General features: G+C 40.3%; 1 protein-coding gene across 3 annotated transcripts in view; it reads right to left on the bottom strand.

Moving 5' to 3' along the window:
• SHPRH (SNF2 histone linker PHD RING helicase) overlaps window positions 1–23,718 on the bottom strand; it is a 299,247-nt gene that overhangs the window by 45,955 nt on the left and 229,574 nt on the right. For all 3 annotated transcript variants that reach the window (XM_033937312.1, XM_033937311.1, XM_033937310.1), the window contains 3 exons: window positions 14,248–14,349; window positions 9,928–9,999; window positions 2,930–3,118 (listed from right to left, as the gene is read on the bottom strand). In XM_033937312.1, coding sequence (XP_033793203.1) covers window positions 2,930–3,118; window positions 9,928–9,999; window positions 14,248–14,349 — 363 coding nt within the window. The remainder of the gene's footprint in view (window positions 1–2,929; window positions 3,119–9,927; window positions 10,000–14,247; window positions 14,350–23,718) is intronic.

The following is a 23,718-nucleotide window of genomic DNA, read 5'->3' as shown; positions in this document are numbered from 1 at the left end:
TTAGCGCCAGCTGTGGTGGTAGCAGCTCTGATGCTCAGAATTCTATGAGTGTCAGAGCTGTTACCTCTGTGGCTAAAATCTACACTACAGTTTTGTAAAAGAGGGAGGGATTAGTTTGTGATTACATATTCCATACTAAGCGAAGATGTTTTCTGTGTTCTGAGTGTTTGAAAGACATGGTTTTTTGTTAGGCTTGACTGCAGGATTGATCTGTACTAGTCTAGCTTGTTTAGTTTTACAATGGGTGTATTGATGTTGTACTGCTCACTGCAGTATGTAAGATGCTGCCTTTTCCTAGGTACTCATGTGTGACGTGTGGCTTGTTACTAAAAATCATGTTTTCTGTACAGATTGGGGGGGGGGTGTTCAAAAATGATGGGCCCCGGGTGTCACATATGCTAGGTATGCCACTGCTACAATCATCCATCTTTGACTTCTGTATCTCAACTAATAACCCAATTCTCTTAGGCAACTTTAACATCCACTTTGATGATTTACAGAACTCCTATACAGTTGATGTTCTTACTCTTATACCTGACCTCTCTTTATCCCCACCGATTACCAGCCCTATGCATTCTGCAGGACACACATTAGATATTGTGTTTATTCCCATGTCTCTTACCCAGCTGTTTCAATTCAAACACAATCTTTATCTTCCATGGACAGACCATTCTCTAATTACTTTTTCCCTCAAAATACCCTTCAACAACCTTACAAACGCCAACAAGGATTATTCTTTTAGAGATCTCAAGTAAAATCAACACTTCTATAATCAAAGATTTCTTTAAACTTCTACAAGACAAATTTTCAACAGTAACAATCGAAGACCAATCAAACCTCTGGACAGAGACAATGCAAACCCTGATAGACAAAATTGCACCCTTAGAACATCACAAGTCTTCTACATCCCTCAAAAAAATCTCCCTTGGTACACTTCAGAACTCCTATAACTTCAACGACAATTGTGCTCTTCAGAGAGAGGGTGGAGACAACACCGTTCCCTCTCAGCATTGAATCACTACAAAGAAAAAAGCATCCCTCTACAAAAAGTTAATTCAAGAAGAAAAAAAGAAATATTCTAAATGTATTGCTAATGCCAACAATACTTCAGTCCTTTATGCAATAGTTAGATCACTTACATCACAAGATAAATCCAAAATTAATCAATGCCTCTATCCATCCAGCTCAAGATCCGGCAGACTATTTTGAAAATAAAATAAAAACTGCATGCAATAATCTTACACAACCTCCTAATTTACCGCTTAAACACTCACACTTATCATTTAGCACTTTTTCAATGTTCATGAAAACATCACTCATGGAGATTCTTCAGACTATTCAAACTTAGTTCTCATGACGTAATCGCCCTGGCATTTATAAAACGCTGTTTCTCTATTTTCGGCCTGTTTATCCAGAACATGATTATCCATAGTCTTTCTATAGGTATCATGCCTAAAAGATGAAGAGGTGTCTATGCAATCTAAACCCAAACAAACAAATATTCCTCTTGAAGATTGCTCAAGCTACCGGCCAATAGTCAATCTTCCATTCTTAGCTAACTTACAGAAAAAAATTGTATTTAATCAATTATCGTGTTTCATCGGGGAAAAAAAAACAACGCCTTGCATCTGAACCAAATTGGTTTCAGACCACATCATTCTACTGAACTTTTTTTTTTTTTTTTTTTAATTTTCACTTTTACATCACCAATACTTTGGAGACAAACAGAAATTCTTGAAATAAAATAAAGCTGAAAATACAATAAAAAAGAGTTAACTCCTTTCACCCACAATTAGGTAATTGTGATCCAAAATTAGGAAAAAGTAAATATCTATAAGCAATAAAGGAACACAAATGCATTGAAAGGTCGCTCCAAGACCCTACCCCTAGCCAGTCTACATCGAGCGTATGGGGTTCACGCTATGACATTAATTTCTTCTCTAGCACTTAAAAATTCCTCAAGCTGCTTAGGGTCAAAGAATTGAAATTGTTTACCTTCATGAATAATAACAATTACAAGGAATCTTAACATAAAGTTAGCAGATAAAGCCTGAACCCTAGCTCGAAGGGCCAAGAAGGCTCCTGTGGAGCAGTAAAAAGCTTTGTTCCCGTACCTGCGGTAAACAGAGTAAATGCTTACCCTTTCCTGTGGTCTTCCTGCAGTTGCCGCAGGTTTACCACAGGAAACAGGCAGCATGTCATTCGCTATCATGCAGCCGGCCTACTATTAAGCCCAGCCAAGCCAGAATGGAGCCAAACAGCCTGCGCTCAAGCTCCTGATAAATTAGGGATGCGAATAGCTATGTAGGGGATGGCCCCTGAGCTCCAAAAATACAAAAGCAGGCTGGCTAGTTAGTAGGTGTCCCCAAGGGCTGATAGTTCTAGCAGCAGACTTCCACAATGCGAGTCTGCATCTTTTCTCAGGCAGAGATCTCAACAAATGGGAACCTCTGGGCACAGAGCCTCCAACTGAACACTAAGAAAAAATACTCAAAAATAATAAAACTGCAGAACAGAACAGAAACATTTCTGAGCATCTTGCTTGCAGAAAAAAAAGGTGAGGGAGCAGACGAAGCTGGAAAAGAGAAGGAGTTCAAAGATGATTTGACAGCATTTTGCAATCAACTTGTGGGTTCAGATGCATAACTAGACACATTGCACTAGAATGAGAATTTCATTTGGAACTTAGAGAGGCACATTAATGAGAACATTCATTTCCTATACAACCTCCGCTTCCAATTCATGGTCAAATTAATATTTGCAATAGTAGGAGGTACTCATGCTTTAAAAAAATGAAAGCTGAATAAGACATTCGGTCTAGGTTCATTATGAAATTTTATTTGCTTATCAGTATGAGACCATTCACATGGCAATAAATATTCCTTCTTTTGCCATCTACTCTCTAAAGGGAATGTGCATGCTATCTTACCTTAACAAGAATGTCTTTCTCCTGATTTGCAGTCTCTGTGGTGAAGACATAGGCTATTTCCTTGTGTGACGTTGTCTGCCGACAGATGGCACATTTAATAGCACTTCTGCGCATGCCCACACTGTACTGGTCAATAATAATGGCTATACACTCATTGCAGAAGCAATGTCCACAAGTTAACACAGCCCACTAAAGAGAAAAAAATGGGATATGAGAAAAACCATTTGACAGCTATACAGAGCAATAATTTTACAACAGACGCTACTGGTGCCAAAATCTGCCCTGATAGCATTACTGCCAATCTGGTTTTCAGAATATCTACTATAAATACGCATGTGATGTATTTATATATTGGAAAGCTGGCATCTGCCAAACTCATGTCTATTTGCTGTGGATATCTGGAAAATCTGACTGGCTATGAGGTTCTGTGGTCAAGTTTCGGAACCAGTTGACATATGCAAAACAATTGAAACAGAAGACACAGTTAATCAAATTTCTTGACTTTTAGAAAGATCTGTTAGTCCAATGATATCTGACAGGATTTAGTTTTGGTCTCTTTGCTTGATCAGGCATTGCATGTTTGGATCATGGCAAATATGTGCTGGCAGTTGTGTTTGATTTTACTAGGGTGTTTGATCGTATTTAAAACATAGGAGCGAATTATTAAGGAAGGATGTGTTTGCGTCTTCTATGATATCTAGAGTGCAGTGTCTCACAGGGGCCATGCTGTCAAATATCTTTCAGCCAAGTGGTGGAGATCTTCTAATGCTTTGGTTTGACTGACCATGGTTACATCAGTGATATTAATGTGATGGTGCCATTTTCAAAGCGGGCTTCCTCTGCAGTTGTGCATAGAATGAATGACTGTATGGCTAAGCTGTCAACTTGACTGTTGGTAATAGGTTGGTGCTTAACTGAAAAAAAGGATATTCTTATGATGATAAATTGTGACCCTATTAGTTTTTCTCTTATTCATGTGGCAGAAAATATCCTATCAATCAAGTAAAGGATTTAGGAGTCATCTGGGATAGCATTTTGAGGTTTTGGCCCACAGAGAGTAGTGGATAAGGTCCACTTCCAGCTGCGCCTTGTGAGGCACTTGTAGCCATTGTTGAATAATGAGGTTAAGAAGATTGGTTAATAATTGGTTACTGCACAGTTTGATTACTGCAATGCTCTTTTTAGGGCCTCTTCGCAAAAAGTACCCATAGGTTATGAGTATTACAAAACATTGTGGCCAAGATAATCTTTGGAAGGCTGGACCATAAAGTAAAGAAATCTAAGGTCTGACAACAATATGAAATTGAGGGGAGGATGCCTAGCATTCATGTTAAAATTGGAATATTAATGATGTCTGTAGTGGGTGTCAAACTTTGGAATGCTCTGCCAGACATAATGCTGTGTTTTTGTGTTGGAAAGCCCATCAAGCCGCCAATATTATCAGGAAACATTGGCATGTGCTGGACTTTCATAATATTTTTAAGGATTTTCCCCGCATTGCATTCTCTCGCCCTAAGAATCTGATAAATTTATTAACATCTAAATTGTCCCGGGTTGAAAACATCCAAGGAAGTCACATGGCATGTGGACATTGCAATATGTGCTGCAACACGTTATCCATCTCACATTGGCAGCACCCACAGACCCACCAGAAGTATAAGTTAAGGCATCATACATCATGTGAATCTCAGTGGGTGATCTATGTCATCACATGTCCATGTAATCTAATATATGTGGGGCGTACTAGCAGGAAAATCAAGGTCAGATTGTCTGAACATAAGAGCAGAATTAACACGGCTTCTAGATCTGCCCCTCTAGTACCCCACTGTTTGGATAAAGGCCATAATTTTTATGACCTCGCTGGTTTGTTCTTGAACAGCTCCCGGGGGACTTCAGGGGTGACAAGATGGCTCATATACATCTTAGAGAACAGTTTTGGATTTTTCAGCTTCAATGTGTGCATCCAGACGGACTGAATGACAGCACTGAGTGGAACACGATTATTTAGTATGATTGGTTTTCAGCCTTCCCCTGTTCTGTGGTGATTGGCCTACTGATGTGTGACTAAATCTTTGCCTGCTTTTAAGCGCGTCTTGCGCTCCTCTATGTTAGCTCCGCCCTCCTCCCAGCCGTCTCGGACTTGTGTTATTGACGATCTTTATCCATGGGTTCCTGATGAAGGGACACTAAGTTCCCGAAACTGGGCTTGGTTGAACCTGGTATGCAGGGGTGAATTGATCTACCTATTTCCCCTGGCTTCTTCAGCTTGACCTATGAAGATTCTTTGAAGCTAAGTCCGTTGCATCGTTTGAGGAGTTGGCTGGGGGGTTCTTAGAGTGGTCTCAATGATTGTTTTCACCTGTGTATTATGAGTTATTTCACTGTGGTTAGACACATATTTTGATTTAAAGCACACATGAGGTACCCGATGATGGTGTGTAGGCAGGGGCATGGTTGCCCTTGCCTTGTTGTGTGACGCACTGGGAGAAATTCTCCTTTCGCTGACCCTCCACACTGAGGTTACCCATTTTCACAAAAAAATTTAGAGTATGATCTTACTTTGAAATTGTGTTGCTAGTTCAGGATTTTTCATCATTGGGTTACCACTCTTAGAACCTTATTGACCGATTCTGCCTTTTTTGTCAGTATCTTTTTGTGTTGGAAAGAGCAATTTTAAGAAAATGTTGAAAATGCAGCTCTTTGTTAGTGCTTTTTTATAAAGTGCACCTACTTTTATTCTTCTTGTAAGATATAGTGCCAATGAATATCTGGGATTTAACTTTTTACAGTTTTATTGCTAAATGTTTTATTGCTAAGCTGTTTGTTTATTGTTTGTTCATATTTAAGCAACTAAAGGACGATCAGTATATTATGTGTGTAACCAATATGTGAACTGCATAGTTTTATGTACCTTGCAGGGATTATGATCTAGCTAAGGAGACCAACTGATTACCCTATGCAACAAAATTTTATTTATTTTTTTGTTCAAGTTTCAAGTTTTATTAAAACACGAACATGACATACTGATACATAAGGGAAGTAGGGAGAACTACAATAAACATAGTAAAGGACACATGAAAGTACAAAAGGAGGGTAAAAAAAAAATTTAAAAGTATTGCTAAAAATTGAAAAGAAAATTAAAAACTTTTTTTTTCTGGAGCCTAAGACAGAGAACATGTGCGTTTATGCAGAGAATGGGATCAAAAGAGACTCCAATGATTAGTTCTCAAAAGCATCTTTGTACAACCAGCATTTTAACATTCCTTTAAATTTACTTAGTGATTTTTCTTCCTTAATAAATGATGGTAAGGAGTTCCATATTCTGGGCACTGTAACCGCAAAGATTGTATCTTGTCTTGTATTTATTATACTAAGCGATGGAATTACTAGGTTTTTGTCCTCTGATTTCAAACTTCTAGTAGGAATATATGGAATAATGTACCTTTCTAGGAATGATGGAACTTTAGTTGTTAATATTTTGAATGTTAATAGTGCTATTTTATAGGAGATTCTCTGAACAATTGGAAGCCAATGAGCTTCTTTAAGAAGAGGAGTCACATGATCAAATTTTTTTACTGTTCGTTATAATTTTAATTGCAGTGTTTTGAATTAGTTGTAATCGACGGATTTCTTTAAGAGCTACTCCTTTATAGAGTGAATTGCAATAATCTAACTTTGAAATGATCAGCGAATGTACAAAGATATTCAGTGATGATGAGTCAAAGAAAGGAGCAATTGATCTGATCATTCATAACCTCTGAAAACAACCTCTTATTACTGCACTAATCTGATTGTAATATGTCAATTTTTGATCCAGAATAACTCCTAAAACTCTAATCTTCCTGGGTAATAAGTGTCCTTTCTTAATTGCCTATGCCACAAAAGTATAGAAAATGGTTATCATTCCCATCACTTTGCTTTTGTGACAAGGACATTGATATTTTGAAATTTATCTTTTTGCAGTTCATCCAGGAGCATCAAAGCCGTGTTGCTCCATAACGGGAACAAGTACCTGTCTCTTCCATTGGTTCACTCAGTGCATCTCAAAGAGGATTACAACAGCATCAAGATCTTACTAGACAACTTGGAGTATGAGTATGGCTGGGAAGGTCATCTGAGACTTCAAAATGATGACATTCCTTATGGGTCTCCAAGGCAATTTTGCCAAGTTTTCCTATCTTTGAGACAGGGATAAAAAGGTGCACTACCCAAAGGTGGAACTGATCACAGTGGACCGAGTTCTCTGTGGGGAGAAACAATGGTAAATCTGAATCACTGGTGGACCCCTGGAATGTGCTGATGCCAACACTGTACATCAAATTGGGCCTAATGAAACAATTTGTCAGAGCTCTAGATAAGGAGTTGGCAGCCTTTAAGTACCTTCCCTAATATGTCTGAGGCAAAGGTCAAAGCTGGTGTCTTCCCTGGACTACAGATCAAGAAGATCCTGGAGTGCAAGGAATGTCCCACGAAGCTAACTAGGAAAGAGAAAGCGGCTTAGAACAGCTCTGATGCAGTGGTTTGGGGCTTCCTGGGCAATCAAAAAGCTGAAAACTACCTGAAGTTGGTAGAGTATCTGGTGAAGAATTACAGTAAAATGGACTGTAGGATGTCTCTCAAAGTCCATGTTCTTGATGCTCATCTTGAAACATTCAAGGAGAACATGGGAGTGTACTCAGAGGAGCAAGGCAAGTGCTTCCTCCAGGATATACTGGACTTGGAATGCTGCTACCAAGGACAATCTAAAGAAAACCTGATGGGAAACTACATCTGGGGCTGATTCATGAAAGTGACTTTTAATATAATTGCAAAACTTGAAAAACTATTCACTTCTTAATCTTCTGAGATCACCTTTGTATAACTTCAATATAAATACATGTTAGTTGTGATTCACATGTTGCTTTTTATGACTTTATAAGAATGAAAAGATGAAAATTCAGCATTTTCACATTTTAAATAGGTAAATTGCAAAATGTGAAAAGCAAAGTTTTATGGAAATAACAGACATTTTCTAGGCATTAGCAATTAGGAAATTACACTTACTGCCGAGGAACAAAAATCATGTTACACTCCTTATAGGTGAATCTAGCCAGAATATCTGTCTCAACTGATCTATACTGCTTTGTTATCCGTTCCTATCACTGATTGCCGTACAAAGTCTTCTGTTATCCGCATTGAATCCCTGTCAAAAACTTGAGGGATATAATACCTGCACAGTATAGTTATCCTGTTGAGGGGAAGGGGTGCGAGTGTGTTGCTTGACAGCAGCGACGGGAGGGAGTGGGCATCCCTCCTGCCGATCTTCGATTTGGGGCCTTTTAATTTTTAATTTGTGGCTGTATTCTGTGCATGTGCTGATCTCTCTCACCAGTAACTGGCACTTGCAAATTTAGTGACCTCCGCGACGCTCCATGAACCTCATCCGCATGAACATTTTTTTAAGAATGACTCGCCTTTTTGAAATTGTTACAATAGCAACAGCGACCCATTGGATTTTACCACAAACATTCCCCTAATTGTTTCAGAGTTTGGTGTTGTCTTTTTCAGTAATTCATCTTCCTGGAGTAGTGGCTGTAGATCTTTTATAATGATTCTCAGTTTTTCCAGCTTTGGATTGTGCATCACTACAAGGTGCACTCTCTCTGTATTTTTCTTTTCTTTGTACTGTATTAGGTTTCCCCTGGATATTTTGTATTAGGTTTTCCCTGGATATTTTGAGGGAAAAGGCATTCTTCTTGGAGATTATTTGGGGTTATATCCTTTTTGTTTGAAGGATTCCATCAGGATTTTGAGTTGTTTATCTCTGTCTCTTGGGTCACAGCAGATGCAATGGTGTTGTGTAGCTTGCCTGTGTATAATGGACTTTTTTGTATGTGAAGGGTGAAAGCTAGAATTATGGCGGTAGCTGCACCTGTCATTTGGTTTCTTGTATATAGATGTTTTGTATATTGTCATTATTAAAAGAGACTGTGGTGTCCAGAAAGTTGACTTTTTCTATGTAATAGTCAATTATGAATTTGATTAAAGGATAGTATATATTGAAAGAGCTGTAAAAATGTTTGAGTCTTCTCCCTCCTTATATGGAGTTCCTATGAGCGTTGGGAGCAGCACGGGCCATTCAGTGTGGCTCCCCACGCTACAAACTGCTATAGCAGTTTTGTAAAAGAGGGGGTAAGTGTGCAGTAACTGCTGGTGAACAATTAAATTAAGAGGCTTTGCGGTATTTTTGCAGTGTTAAATCTCTAGATTTATGTTTCTATGCATATTCTGTGTCTGATCCAAATTTGCTAAGTGTTGCCTAGCATCGCTATATGTACACCTATATATTTATGTATGTCTCTAGCCCTTAACATTATTGTATGCTTGAATTTTATTTTTCTATGAAATGCTAAAATTCTGAATAAAAGCATTATTTGCATCAATTGGTCTGGCTTATCTTAACGAGTAAACAAGCATAAAGTTTGTTCCCTGTCTTTGTAATTCAGTGCTTTCCCCTAGACACACGAGAGCCATATAACTTAGGACTAATTACCTATAATTAGTTTATAGTACTAATTACTACCCCTACACCTCCGGCAAAGGTAGGTGCCGGAAATGTAGGGCCAGGGGTTTTCAAAGCCTACATTTCTGGTGCCTACCTTTGATGTGAATCATGTGTTTGGAGGCACCTACCACTGCCGGCACCTTGAAATTTTATTTAAGTCCCGTATGAAATGGCATTAGGCATTAGGCAGTAGGATGCCTAAGTTAAAGCGCTGTTTATAGAATTTCCCTGTAAGCGCTTCTGCACTATCTGTAAATTTAATGAGGCATCTATAATGGCAAATGCTGGGAATGCTGTGTTATATTTGCAGATACCACATGGTAAAGTCCCACGTTAAGCCAGGTAACTGCAAATTTTACTATGGCTTAGTAAGAGGGCTCCTCAGCTGCTGCAGGGTGTGATTTCCATAACAAAATTTTCCCTACTGCAGAATGGGGAAATGTTAGAATTGTACCTGCTTCCCGAGCTGTCGTGCACAGATTGGACAGGGCTCTGGATTTACACCGTCTGTAGTTTGATCCTGAGACTGTGAAACAAAGCCATACATCACCCAAAATAAACACAAAAACACAAAATTAAAGTCATGCTCAAAGAATTCTTGGGGGGCTTTTACTAACTATGGTAGCAGCCACCAAGAACCCAATGCAAATGCATTACAAGGAGCTCATTAGTATTAAAATAAGCATTCCTTGTAATGCTCAGAAGGGAACACCTGCCTCTTACTGGGTCAACTTTTCCAGCAGGCTGGAGCTGTCGGTAGCATCTGCAGGAGCATTTTTCTTTAATTTAGGAGCTCTTATTGTGTGTGTCCTGCCAAAGGAGTGGGACACATACATACACAAAACATGTCCAATAGCTGTGTCCAAATCACTCTAAAATTTGCACAGGATCAAACTCACAATCTCATAGTCCTGAGGCAGATGTAACCACTGTGCAGGGTTGTGCTCATGGAGCTCTGGTAAGCAGCAGCAAACAAAACAACACATAAAAAACTTCCAGCCACAGCTGAAGCCTCTTTGCTATGGCATGCTTGGAAGTCCTTTTTTTTAACTACTACTTACATGAGCATGTGTCTAGAGCTGTTGCCTCAGCATCCTGAGATTATGGTTTTGATCCTGGGCAAGTCACTTAGCCTCTTGTTAAATTGTGAGCCCATGGGACAGATAGTAAAAATACCTGATTTTAAACTTGCTGTATACATACCTGTGCACAAGAGCTGTCCCTAATGATTAGCTCTTGTGCACAGGTGCCAGGCACAGTTCCTCCCCCTTTCACTGGCATACTCAGCACAAACAGTGGCATATAATTTTCATGCTATTTGTTCTGAGCCTCTTGGAAAAATGAAACTTGCTCCCAACCCAGTGTTTTCCAACTGGTTGCTGGAGCTCAGTGCATCTGGCCTTAAGTCTAGAAATTACTTGGGTGATTAACAAGATGTTCTTTAATTAATACCAAAGCAGTCAGCATTCTCACATTGTTAAAGATAAGGTAGTATGGTCAGATAACTGATTTTTTTCAGGATGGCACAAGTTTCCTTATGTAATAATAATAACTTTTATTCTTTTATACTGCCATAATCAAAAGTTCTAAAAAGAGCTGGACAATCAGCGAAATACAATAATACAGTAAAAAAATGCAAATATTTGTAAAATAGAATTTCAATAATAAAACTCACTAATTAATAAACTTATCGAACAAAGTGGTCTTAATTAATTTCCGAAAACTGCAATAGGATAACATAGCTTGCTGAATACATTTACCTAACCAAGATTGTTGCCTACCAGCTTGAAATGCTAGGGTCCTATCTAAGAAGGTCTTCTATCTACACCCATTAATTTTTGGATAAGCAAATAAGTAGAAGTTTCTAGTTTCTCTTGATGGTCTACACAACACAAAATGAGGAAAAAGGTAAGCTGGAGACAATCCCGATATCAGCTTAAAGCAGATACAGGAAAATCTGAATACTCTTGCCTCCAAAGGCAGCCAATGAAGTAAACGATAATATGGACTAATATGGTTGTTCTTTTTTTAATCACAAAAAATTGCACCCTCCAAAATACAGGACAAAAAAGTCACCTTTCTTTACAAAAAGGGAGAAAAGACCTCAGTGTCTAATAGGGGCTCTTTAAGCTTCCCATATAGACAGGCTAGTTTTAAACAGAATTTAATCCTAGCAGACACATCCTTGGTCAGAAAAACTGGGACCAATAAAGGATCAAAATATTTTTTTATGGTTCTTAATTTCCACAATGTAAAAAAGCATTTTTGTACCACTAAGTTTGTGTGTTCTGCTAGTGTTAAATGTCGGTCTAGTGTGACTCCCAGAATTTTGATAGATTTAATAATCGGGTACCTATATCCTGAACTGTGACATTGAAGCAGGTATAAGGAAAACTATGAGATCAATATTCAGTTGGATGGGCACTGAATAACATTAATTAGATAAATTATAATTATGTTTGGGCTTGTTGAAAATCCACAACCTTAAACGCATAAGTTGGCTGGCTAAAAAACTATGTGTAAGTTAACTAATGAAATAATCATAATACTTTTATTTCCCATGTCTCCCTTATTATTTACATATCCTCGACTAGAAAGCATGCAGCTGGTGGGAAGCCTCCTTAAAGATTATCCCTCAATCCACTTTATAGTTGGCAGGGTTTCCTTTCTCTTCAGGCCTCTGTAAATCCCAAACCAGAATATCTGGTCTGGAACTTCCTCTCCGACGTTGGGGAGGAAGGCTGTGGGCCTGGCGCTTGTACTCCTCAGGCCTCTGTAAATCTCAAACCATGTCCATCCTATTGGACAGAAGATATTGCCCCTGAGTAGAGAATGACACGGTGGCGGTTTACCCGCGGCCACCGCATTTTAGCCGCGGGTCACCCGCCGAAAACGGGGAAGAAAACTAGCAGTCGCTGCGGCGACGGGGACAAGGCCATTCACCGCCCGCGGGGCGGTGAATGGTCTTGTCCCCGCAGTGAGGCATGAAGGATCGCGCGGTCCCCGCAGCTCACACCCGCCTGCCCAATCGATTCTAGTGTTTAGCCAGCTCTCTCCCTTCTCCTCACCTTAGTTTGTAGATTTTCTTTTTCGGCGACCCGCACGCTATCAGAGAGCCGCGCACCCGCTGCTGCTCAGTTTCGATCTTCTGCTCTGATGCAACCGGAAACAGGAAGTTGCAGCAGAGCAGAAGATTGAACACTGAGCAGCCGCGCGCGCGCGGCTCTTTGGGAAAGCGTGCAGGTCGCCGAAAAAGAAAACCTATAAACTAAGGTGAGGAGAAGGGAGAGAGCTGGCTAAACACTAGGATCGATTGGGCAGGCAGGTAGTGGCTGCGGGGACCGTGCGATCGCTAGTGTTCCCGGCTCAAATTGGAAGGAGGGAGTGAAAGGGAAAAGGATTCTGGGCCAAGGGGATGAAGTCGGAAAGAAAAACCCACAGCAGGAAAGAAAGGGAAGGACTGGCAGGTGAGCCAGATGCTAGAAGCAGGGTGGGGGGGGGGGAAGAAAGAGGGAAAAAAGCTAGATGGGGTTGAAAAGAAGAGACACACTGGTATGGAAGAGGAAGATAGGGGAAATCTGGACACAGGAAGGTAACAGAAAGAGGGGAAATTATGTGCATGGGGCATAGGGACAGAGACATAAAGGGGACATGCCATGGGGATGGTATATGGACACAGGGGGGGCAATGACAGATACATAGGGGAGATATTAGAAATGGAGAAAATAGGAGCACAAAAGCGAGATGGTTTGTGGGGATGGGACAGGGACCGAGCTTGCAGGCTCCAGTGGCTTGCACAAATTACATTGTAACGTGCCATGAAAATAAGAGGAAGGAAGGTAGATAGGCCACGCGAGAGGAGCTGAAGGGTAGTAGAAAGGAACAGATGGTAAAGGAGGGAGGGAAGGGTGGTGGTGGAAAGGAATAGAACAGACATTGAAGGAGGGTGGAGAGGAACAGACCCCCAAGGGAAATGTGGAAGACAGAGTGGGAAGAAGACAGATGCCAGACTATGCGGGAGCGGAGGGAAGAAGATGGGTGCTAGACCAATTGGGGGGGGGGGGGGTTAAGGGAGAGGCACAGTAACAGCAAATGGAAGACACAGAGAGAAGACACACAGTGGATGGAAGGAATTCAATGAGAAGATGTGGAAAGCAGAAACCAGACAACAAAGGTAGAAAAAAAAAATTATATTTATTTATTTATTTTTTGCTTTAGGATAAAATAGTATATTAGTTGTGTTGATAAAAATTTATAAACAAAGCCCTGCCAGCTGAACATCTCTTTCTCTAGTTCAGCAGCAGGAACTTTGATTTATAAGAAAGGAATAAGCTAAATATTACAGTACTAAGGCTTATATGGATGCAGCGGGGACGGTGACGGGGCGGTGAATGGGATGGCAGTGGCGGTGACGGGGCGGTGAAAGGGATGGCGGTGACGGTGACGGGGCGGTGAAGGGAACGGCGGTGACAGGGCGGTGCAGAGGATGGTGGGCCGGTGACGGGGACAGATTTTTTCCCCGTGTCATTCTCTACCCCTGAGTCTGCCAGTGTATTGTACCATCACCTGAAATATGGGGCCAGAGTACACAAGTAGTCTTTATCATCAGCAACAAAGGGATATTTTTTTTGGATTTAGCTCACACTTTTTGCATTACTCACTCAAGGTGTTATATTCAGATACAGTTGGCTATTTTCCTGTCCCCAGAGCACTTACAATGGGAAAATAATGTCTCTCAATAAAGCACATGCTTAAAGGATGAGGATAGTCATACCTTCTCCAAATTGGTGAGATACAGGAGCTGACCCAGTTTCTTTTGGAGCTGCGATTTTGCAACTGCTTTATCATTCAACAGCTTTGCTCTGTTTTGCTCCACCTACCAACACAATAAACATTGTCACAAATTGTCATAGGTCCGGCACTAATCCCAGCCTTGTGCCAGTCAGATCTTCCTAACACACACATTTAAAGACAAGAGCTGATCCATGTAGGTCTGAAACCCAGGTATCTGAATTGAACCCCCTACCCTGAGCTAGAGTGTCAGGGGCTGAGCAAGACACCATCATTCAAGAACAGATTGTCTGGTAAACAGCCAGGGAATGCTTACAGCAGGGGTGCCCACACTTTTTTGGCTTGCAAGCTACTTTTAAAATGACCAAGTCAAAATGATATACCAACAATAAAATTTTAAAAAAACACAAAGCACATTGTACGCAGAGAAAATGTTAACTATCATTTATATATGGGTTTGTTTTCAAAGAGGTCAAGGCAGATGACTTTAACGGCTCCTTTTACGAATGTGTGCTAGGGCTTTAACGCGCGGAATAGTGCGCGCTAAATTGCTGCGCGCACCAGTCGCTACCGCCGCCTTTTGAGCAGGCGGTAGATTTTCAGCTAGCGTGTGCTAATCCGGTGCATGCGATAAAACCGCTAGCGCACCTTTGTAAAAGGAGCCCTAAAATATGCAATGTCACCCCAGGAACAACTGTATAAAAATAGACAAATATATCCCCTCCCCTTTTACTAAACAGCAATAGCGTTTTTTAGCACACGGAGCTGTGCTGAATGCCCCATGCTGCTCCCGACGCTCATAGGCTCCCTGCGCTAAAAACTACTATCGCAGTTTAGTAAAAGGGGGCCATAGTGCAAAATATAGACAGCAGTTATAAATCTGGACAAATTTTAATCACTAAATTTAAAATAAAATCATTTTTCCTACCTTTGCTGTCTGGCGATTTCATGAGTCTGTGGTTGCACTTCCTTCTTATTACTGTAAATCCAATATTTCTTTCTTTCTGCCTCCTGCATGCTTCCTCTCCTCCAGACCTCATTCCATTCCCCAACCAACATCTCTCTGTCCCTCCAAGAGTCCAACTTTTTCTTTCTCTCCCCCTGCCCCCTCCCCTTTCTTTCTTTGTCTTTCTTTCTTTCTCTCTCCCTGCCCCTTCCCCTTTCTTTGTCTTTCTTTCTCTCTCTCTGCCCCCTCCCATTTTTGTCTTTCTTTCTCACTCTCTCCCTGCCCCTCCCCTTTCTTTTTGTTTCTTTCTCTCTCCCCCTCCCCTTTCTCTCTCCCTGCCCTCTTCCCTTTCTTTTTTTTTTTTTTTTTTTACAAGTTTTATTGAATTTTCACAATGGGAAATACAGCACAAAACAATACAATCAATACACCAGATAGCCAAATTCCCACCCCAAAGCATAAACAATCATACTGGTACTTTTCAGTATAAGGCAAAACTATCCAACCCCAAATTTCACCCTCCCTCTCTTTCTTTTTCTCCATTCCTGCCCCCTTCCTTTCTTTCTGTCTGTCTGTCTTTCTCTCTCTCTGCCCCCCCAGCCACCACCGCCAATTTCTCCCTGCTTCTCCGACGCCAGGCCAGGCGCGTACAAGGGCCAGGCCTACAGCCTTCCTTTCTGATGTCAATTCTGACATTGGAAAGGAAGTTCGGGCCAGCCAGGCAGCGATTGGCTGGCTCAGAACTTCCTCTCTGACATCGGGGAGGAAGGCTGTGGGCCCAGCGCTTGTATGCACCTGGTGTCGGGGAAGCAGGGAGAACAGAATGCAACGGCAATGCATTGCCTTTGCGATCTACTGGTCGATCATGATCGACCTTTTGGGCACAACTGGCCTACAGAAATCCAACCAGAAAACAAAGATTGTTGCCTTTAAATTCCAACCTACCAAATGCAGAGCTGGGTACCTGCATACGCAGGCAGGGTCAAGACTGGGAGCTTCAGTCAGAGAGTAAGCAGGCTGAAGGAACAGACTCTCTTGGGGAAATTTCTGATTCAGCACAGCCAGAGGACATTGCCATGTTGGAACCTGAGGAGTCTGTGCTGCCAGAGCAAGTGAATTTTGCTGAGCCAATGGAGACTAGTATTCCCACATGTATCCCTGATAGAGCCCCGGTGCAGGCACTACCCAGCATATCTTTCACTTTAAGAAGTTGCCCCATGAAATGGTGACCCTGTCGGGTCTAAAATTAACTCCACTCAGCGACAAAGCACTCTAAAAAGGACTTATCCAAACCTGAAAAGGCCTCACCAGTGCCGCTGCCTCCTGACCACTATATATCTTCATAGGATACCTTGGGAGAGGATATTAAAGCTCTTAGGGAGATCATGCAGCAAAATTTCCAAGCTACAGAAATTAAAATCGAAATGTCGAATATAACGACTCAACTGGCATAGTTTAATGCGTGCATTGATCTTCTTGAACAGCACGCTTCTGAGCATGACAAACAGCTTGTAGTCATTCAGAGGCATTTAAATAAATTGGATCTTCTTCAACATGAGTAAGAAGACATGAATAACAGGCTGAGAAGAAATAACATCCGGATGCTTGGTTTTCTGAAACTAGAGAAGGTTCTGACGAAGTTTCATTTTTACAAACCTTCCTCCCGAATTTTCTCATCTTAATCTTCTTGCCTACTTTGGAGATAGAGCGTGCTCATAGGACCCCCCCTAGGTAATCCTCTAATAACTCCATGCCTAGACCACTAATCTTCAAAGTGTTAAGCTATCCACAAGCCTGACAAAATCTTTCATACTGCGAAAGCTAAAGCTCCTCTCATATTTGAAGATAGAAAGATTCTCTTTGTGCCTGATCTCTCAGGCCCAACGACTTAGAAATATAAAGCTCTGGGTACTCAATATGCCTATTTTACCTGGCAGGAGGCGGGTCACTTATCAGAATGTCAACAAAATTTATGATGACCCAAATACTCTGCTTCAATTTCTATCTCAGAAAGCTGGAAGTATGAAATGACTGCATTCCTGAATTTTTCACTTTTCTGGGTTTTTTTTAAAATACCGATATAGTCGTTTAGATTCATCATTTTATTTGGCTGTGGGTAGACTTTTGGGTTTTCCTTTTTTTTTCTTTTCAAGGGAATTTTTCTCACTCTATTATAATTTGTATAGTGGCTCCTTTGCAAGTACAGTTGGTCAGTCATACTATATTCAGCTCCACCAACCATTGTGTCTTTTAATCTGACATCTTTAAATGTTAAAGGTTTCTCCAAGCCAGTTAAAAGAAAGAAAATCCTCCTTTACCTAAAAAAGTAAAATGCAGATATATGCTTCTTACAAGAGTCCCATCTAACTGATGCAGAAGCCTTAAAGTTTGATGGTGGTCATTTTGACAAATGTTTCTCCTCTCCAGATGAAGGTAAAAAGAATGGTGTTATCACTTTAATTCGCAGAACTTTTCTTTACACCTTTATGTATCACTCTACTGATTTGGAAGGAAGATGGTCACGGCTGGAAGGGGAAATTAATGATACTGTGATAACACTCATTAATGTTTATGCTCCTAACTTGGATGATCCCTCCTTTTTCCACAACCTTAAATGTTCTTGAACCACAGCACTAATGTCTCATACCATCATAGGGGGTGACTTTAACTTTCCACTTTAACTTTCCACTTGATCCCATCTTGGACAGATCATTCCCATCTCATCCAGCCAAACTTAAGATAAGATCTTCTTTAACTTCTCCTATTCAGTTTAATGGCTGGACCGATTTATGGAGACTACAACATCCGACTATCTAGAGATTGTATGTTTTCCTCGGTTCCTCATCATACATACTCAAGACTGGATTATTTTTTTGCTACCAAATATTTGATCCCTCTTTTAACAGACACTGTAATTCATGGAATTTCAATTTCTGATCATGCAACAATCAATTGTACATTTCAGTGGTCTTCTGAGAGAAGAAATGCAAACCTATTGAGATTTAACTTTTCTCTACTTCAGGACGATGCTTTCTCCAAACTGATCTCAGAAAAGTCTAAAGAATTTTTTCAATGCAATGAAGGATCTACTGATAATTACATTTTTGTCTGGGAATCCTATAAGGTTTGGCTTCGTGGCGAGATAATCAGCTTCATTGCTCACAAATGTATGTCTTTAACCACCTCTCTACTTCATCTGGAAGAAGAAATACATGATCTAGAATCCTCTATTTACTCAAAATTTGACTACTCCATATGCCAGAATTTACAATCTAAGAAGCTTCATGACAATTCTATTCTTTCTGACGTCTTAGCTGCAGCAACATTTAGGCAAAATGCTTGATAATATTCTGAAGCAAACAAATCTGGGAGATTATTGGCTTCTTACCTGAAAGGTAATGAATTAAACAAGGAATTTCCAGTATAAAATCAAGCTCTGGTGGAATATTAACTACCACTCCCCAGATTTTGCATTCTTTCAGGAATTTTTATGAGACTTTGTACTCTTCAGAATCAACAACATCCTCTGAAGTCACCAATGATTTCCTCAACTCATGATCTTGACAATTTAAATCAGCCTATCCAGATCCATGAGATTATGAGGGTCATTAAAGATATCCCTTTAGTGAAATCTCTGGGCCCAGATGGATTGTATGCAGAATTTTATAAACATTTTTCTTCCGTTCTCTCCTTAAAACTTCTCATATATTACCAATCATTGATCACTAACCCTTCCACATTGGGCAGATTTCTTAAGACCAATGTTGTTATTATTACGAAACCTGGGAGACCCTCAACTTGTTCAGAAGTATATCTTGTTATTAAATCTTGACTATTAAATCTGGACCCATTTAATAGTCCAGATTTAAATCTTGCTATTAAATCTGGACCCATTTTAAAGATAAATTGGTAAAATAGATTGGAATACAGCAGTCATTTAGGGGCAGTAACTCTGTTTTGTACCAATTTATTCTATAACCTGAAAAATTAGAGAATAGAAATATTAGTTTAATCAGTTCTTGAAGAGAAGCTTCAGGATTGGTTAAATATAGGAGAACATCATCAGCATAGGCTGATAACTTGATCTCTTCATTGCCAATTATAAAGGGGTTCCAAGGCAAGATTAAATAAAAGAGGAAAGATGGGATATCCCTGTCTAGTCCCATGCTGAAGGGTAAATTGTTCTGAAATATCACTATTGGCAGTAATCCTAACTGTAGGAGAAGAGTACAAGATTTGAATCATTTGGATATATATTAATGGGAATCCAAAATTAACAAGTGTTGCAAACAGAAAATTGCACTCGACCCAGTTAAAAAACTTTTCAGCATCTAAAGATACCACAACAACTGGAAAAGGTTTGGACTGGGCTGAGTTGATTACATATCAAAATAATTGTCAGAGCAGCATCTACATTTAAGAAAACCAACTTGATCACCATGAATGAGAGGCTGGATCACATTGTCCAATTTGTAACAAAGAATATTAGCAAATATTTTGTAGACTAAATTTAGAGACTTAAATTCCTGCTAAGATTTTGTATCAAAAAGCATTTATTTGGAGCACTAATTACCATAAATCATAACTGCATTGCTTTCAACTGCAGTACAAAAAAAAATAAGGAGAATAGAAAGAGTAAGCCCTCCCTGATTGTAAAAACTGCTTAGATAACCTTGATAGGCGGTATATAAAATCCTAATAAACTTGAAACTCCCCTCCAAACTAATTTACAATCCATGGTGGTCTTGTAGTGTAGTCAGGGCAGGAGTGATGTCCCAGTCACAGCAGCCACTTTGAGAGCAGAGCTGGAATGGAAAGAATTAATAGGGGATATATCCTGCCCCAACTACAACTCTAGACCACCAGGGATTATAAAATAGAGCCAAGGGGGCCTACAGATGAGAGGGGTGAAGAACAACTCCTGTTGGAGGGAAGGGAGGGAGACAAATAGGATTAAAGCACAACTTTTTGGCTTTCACTGAAAATAAATGGTCATTTTTGGCCCAAAGTGAAAATATGACCAAACACTGCACAACAATTTTTTGGTTAAGTCTTGATTCCTGAAAAGTTTTTGGTGATTATGACAGGTACCAACTTGGTATGCTCAAATATGGTTTTGGTTTTACTGCATCACGTAAGAACTATGAGAAATAGACATTTTTATGTTTACTGACAATAAAATATATAGTCAAGTTTACGTTTCGCACAAGCGACTAAATGAAACAGAATTAAAAGTGTTTTGCTCCCGAGTTTCTTTTATATTCAGTGTCTGGTGCATCACGTTGTAGCATCCAACAATAGTCGGCAAGCATTGACGGATTCCAATTGCCCTGGTATCGTTTCTCCATCGTAGCTATGTCTTGATGAAACCTTTCACCGTGCTCGTCACTCACAGCACCGAGATTTGCGGGGAAGAAGTCCAAGTGTGAATGGAGGAAATGAATCTTGAGTGATATATTGCACTTCATTCTCTTGTATGCTTTGAGAAGTTTGTCTACCAGCTGAATGTAGTTTGGGGCTCTGTAATTGCCCAGAAAATTGTCAACAACGTCTTTCAAGGCTTTCCAGCCAATTTTTTCCGGCCCAACTAACAGATCTTCAAATCGCTTGTCACTCATAACATGTCTGATCTGGGGGCCAACAAAAATACCCTCTTTGATCTTGGCATCAGTTATTCTTGGGAACATCTGTCTTAAATAACGAAAACCTTCCCCTTCCTTGTTCATTGCTTTCACAAAATTCTTCATGAGTCCCAGTTTAATGTGAAGAGGAGGCAAAAATATCTTTGTCGGGTCAACAAGCGATTCATGTGCTACATTTTTCTGTCCTGGAACTAACTTTTTACGGAGTGGCCAGTTCTTTCTAGAATAGTGCGACTCTCTGTCTCGGCTGTCCCATTCGCAGATGAAACAGCAGTACTTTGTATAGCCAAGCTGCAGTCCTAGTAACAGAGCAACGACTTTGAGGTCTCCACAGATATTCCAGTTATACCTGGTATACTGGACATACTTTAGTAACATTTCCATATTCTCATATGTTTCTTTCATATGTGCTGCATAGCCAACAGGTACTGAAGGATAAACGTTGCCATTGTGCAACAGAACAGCTTTCAGGCTTAACATTGACGAATCAATGAAAAGACGCCACTCTTCCGGGTTGTGATCACAACCAAAGACCGAGAACAATCCTTCAATGTCACAACAGAAACAGAGACTGTCGACTTGTGCAAAAAATTTGGTTATATCATGATGCCGGTCTCGAAACACAGAAATTTTCGTACCTGGTGATAGCAAACATCATTCCTGCAGTCTCGAACCTAGCAGCTCAGCTTTTGCTTTTGACAGACCCAAATCTCTGACCAAATCGTTCAATTCGGACTGTGTTATCAGATGTGGATCGCCTGATGAGGATGGTTCAAAATCCGGGTCAATGTCACTGTTAGAACCCTGCACTGCAGTTTCTTCATCTGGTTCGTCTAAGGTCCAATCCTCTGGTGGTTTCGGAACTGGAAGACTGTCATCATGTGGCATGGGTCTCATTGCTGAAGGCAGATTAGGATATTCAATTGACTTCTTGTTTTTGGCAGAGAAACCAGACACATTAGTCAAACAGAAATAACAGTCCGTCACATGGTCTTTCTGTTCTCGCCATATCATCGGAACAGCAAATGGCATCGTCTTTCGAGTACCTCTGAGCCAGGCTCTCAGACTAACAGCACATGTCGCACAGCAAATGTGAGGCGCCCATTGCTTGTCTTGATCACCTATTTTGCAGCCAAAATACAGATGATAGGCTTTCTTTACAAGGGCAGTCATCGAACGTCTCTGAGGCGTAAGTGTATATTCCCCACAGATATAGCAGAATGTGTCGCGGCTGTTACGACACCGACGAGACATATTGCCCGACACCAAAACGTCTATAGCATCAAGCTTACTTACTGTTATATTGCTACAGCTACTATACTACTATACTTTACTATACTGATACTATATACACACACGGACTATCTATATTAACCAAATGAGCAGGATCGGTGTATGGAAGCCACCATTATAGCATGGTGAGACAGCGCAAGCTCGTTCAGACCTGCCCAGGATGTCATCTTCCATAAAACAGCTTCCAACCTGGCTAGATTTTATGCATGGACATACCCAGGCGGCACAAACCGTTGTTGATAAGACACTTATGGGAGAAAAAATTGTTTGCATCCAAATATAAGAAAAAATCACGACAAAATTGAAGATTTCTCTGAAATGGTACGTGATGGGTAATTTTTGATGTAATATTCATGATCAGCACCCAAAATTCTATAAGAAACACCCAGCAGTGTTCAGGAAGCAAAAACTTTGTTGTGCAGTGAAATTAAACTAACCTTTTGGCAGAAACCAAAACTGGGCAGAAAATAGATTTTGGGCCAGTTTCAACATCATAACTGAAACTAAAACCCCAAACCTGGTCAGTTTCTAAGGGGCAACCTTGCCTTGTTCACCTAGAAAGAGGAAACACTGCAAAATTTCCACCATTAATATGTACATATGCGCTCTGCCATTTTTCTCCTATGTCCACTTTCTTCAACACTCTATTCAAACAAGTATAATGCACCCTACCAAAGGCTTTCTCAGTGTCTATGCCCAGCAAAAAGGCTGGGATAGACCTTCTGTTAGCATATGGATAAGGGTGATAGTCTGTTGAATACTGTCTGCTGCTTGACACTCTGGAATTAAACCTATCTGTTCCGGATGAATCAGGAAGAGCAGAACTTCCCCAAACAGAGAGCGAGGATCTTAGCAAATATCTTATCATCTATATAAGGTACTAAAATAGCATTACAGGATGAACACTCCTGCCCTATCCTTCCCTTTGGGAATTACTGTGATCCAGGCCTCCAGCATCCTGCTTGTGGATAGCTTGAATGAAGAGGAGGAAAGGACTGCTCTATCATCTCTTCCAGCTCTAAATAAAGGAACTGATTCTCCTGCACCAGCCTAATTTATAATCTCAACTAGTAGCGGTGCCAATTCCACAACAAAAGTTTTATAATATTCCACCAAGAAGCCATCTAACCCTGGTGATTTGCCCAACTGAAATAATTTGATAGCTTTCAATACTTCACCTGTGGGTTACAACCTTCGCTAACTGCTCCCTCTGGGAGGTAGTAAGTTCAGAAAAATTATGCAAAGACAAATATTGCTGGATTTGAGCTGATCCTATGTAGGAACTGTGGGTAAACAAATGACACAATCTAGAACGCATATCCGTTGCCAGAGGGCACATTATTATTACACTAATTGTTAAGAACTATAAAGAATCTCTCTCGCTGGTCTCTAATTACAGAACAATTGCTTCTATCTCATTGTTTATTAAAATAATGGAGGGCCTAGTTCAACTGCAGCTCACAAATTATTTGGAGCGCCAGATGCATATATATTAAAATAATGGAAGGCCTAGTTCAACTGCAGCTCGCAAATTATTTGGAGCGCCAGATGCATGATTCTGTCAGGTTTTCGC

Source organism: Geotrypetes seraphini, chromosome 3 (assembly GCF_902459505.1).
Source record: "Geotrypetes seraphini chromosome 3, aGeoSer1.1, whole genome shotgun sequence".
Classification (NCBI taxonomy): domain Eukaryota; kingdom Metazoa; phylum Chordata; class Amphibia; order Gymnophiona; family Dermophiidae; genus Geotrypetes; species Geotrypetes seraphini.
Note: the sequence above shows the minus strand (reverse complement) of the source record. Positions and strands in the feature narration are given on the sequence as shown.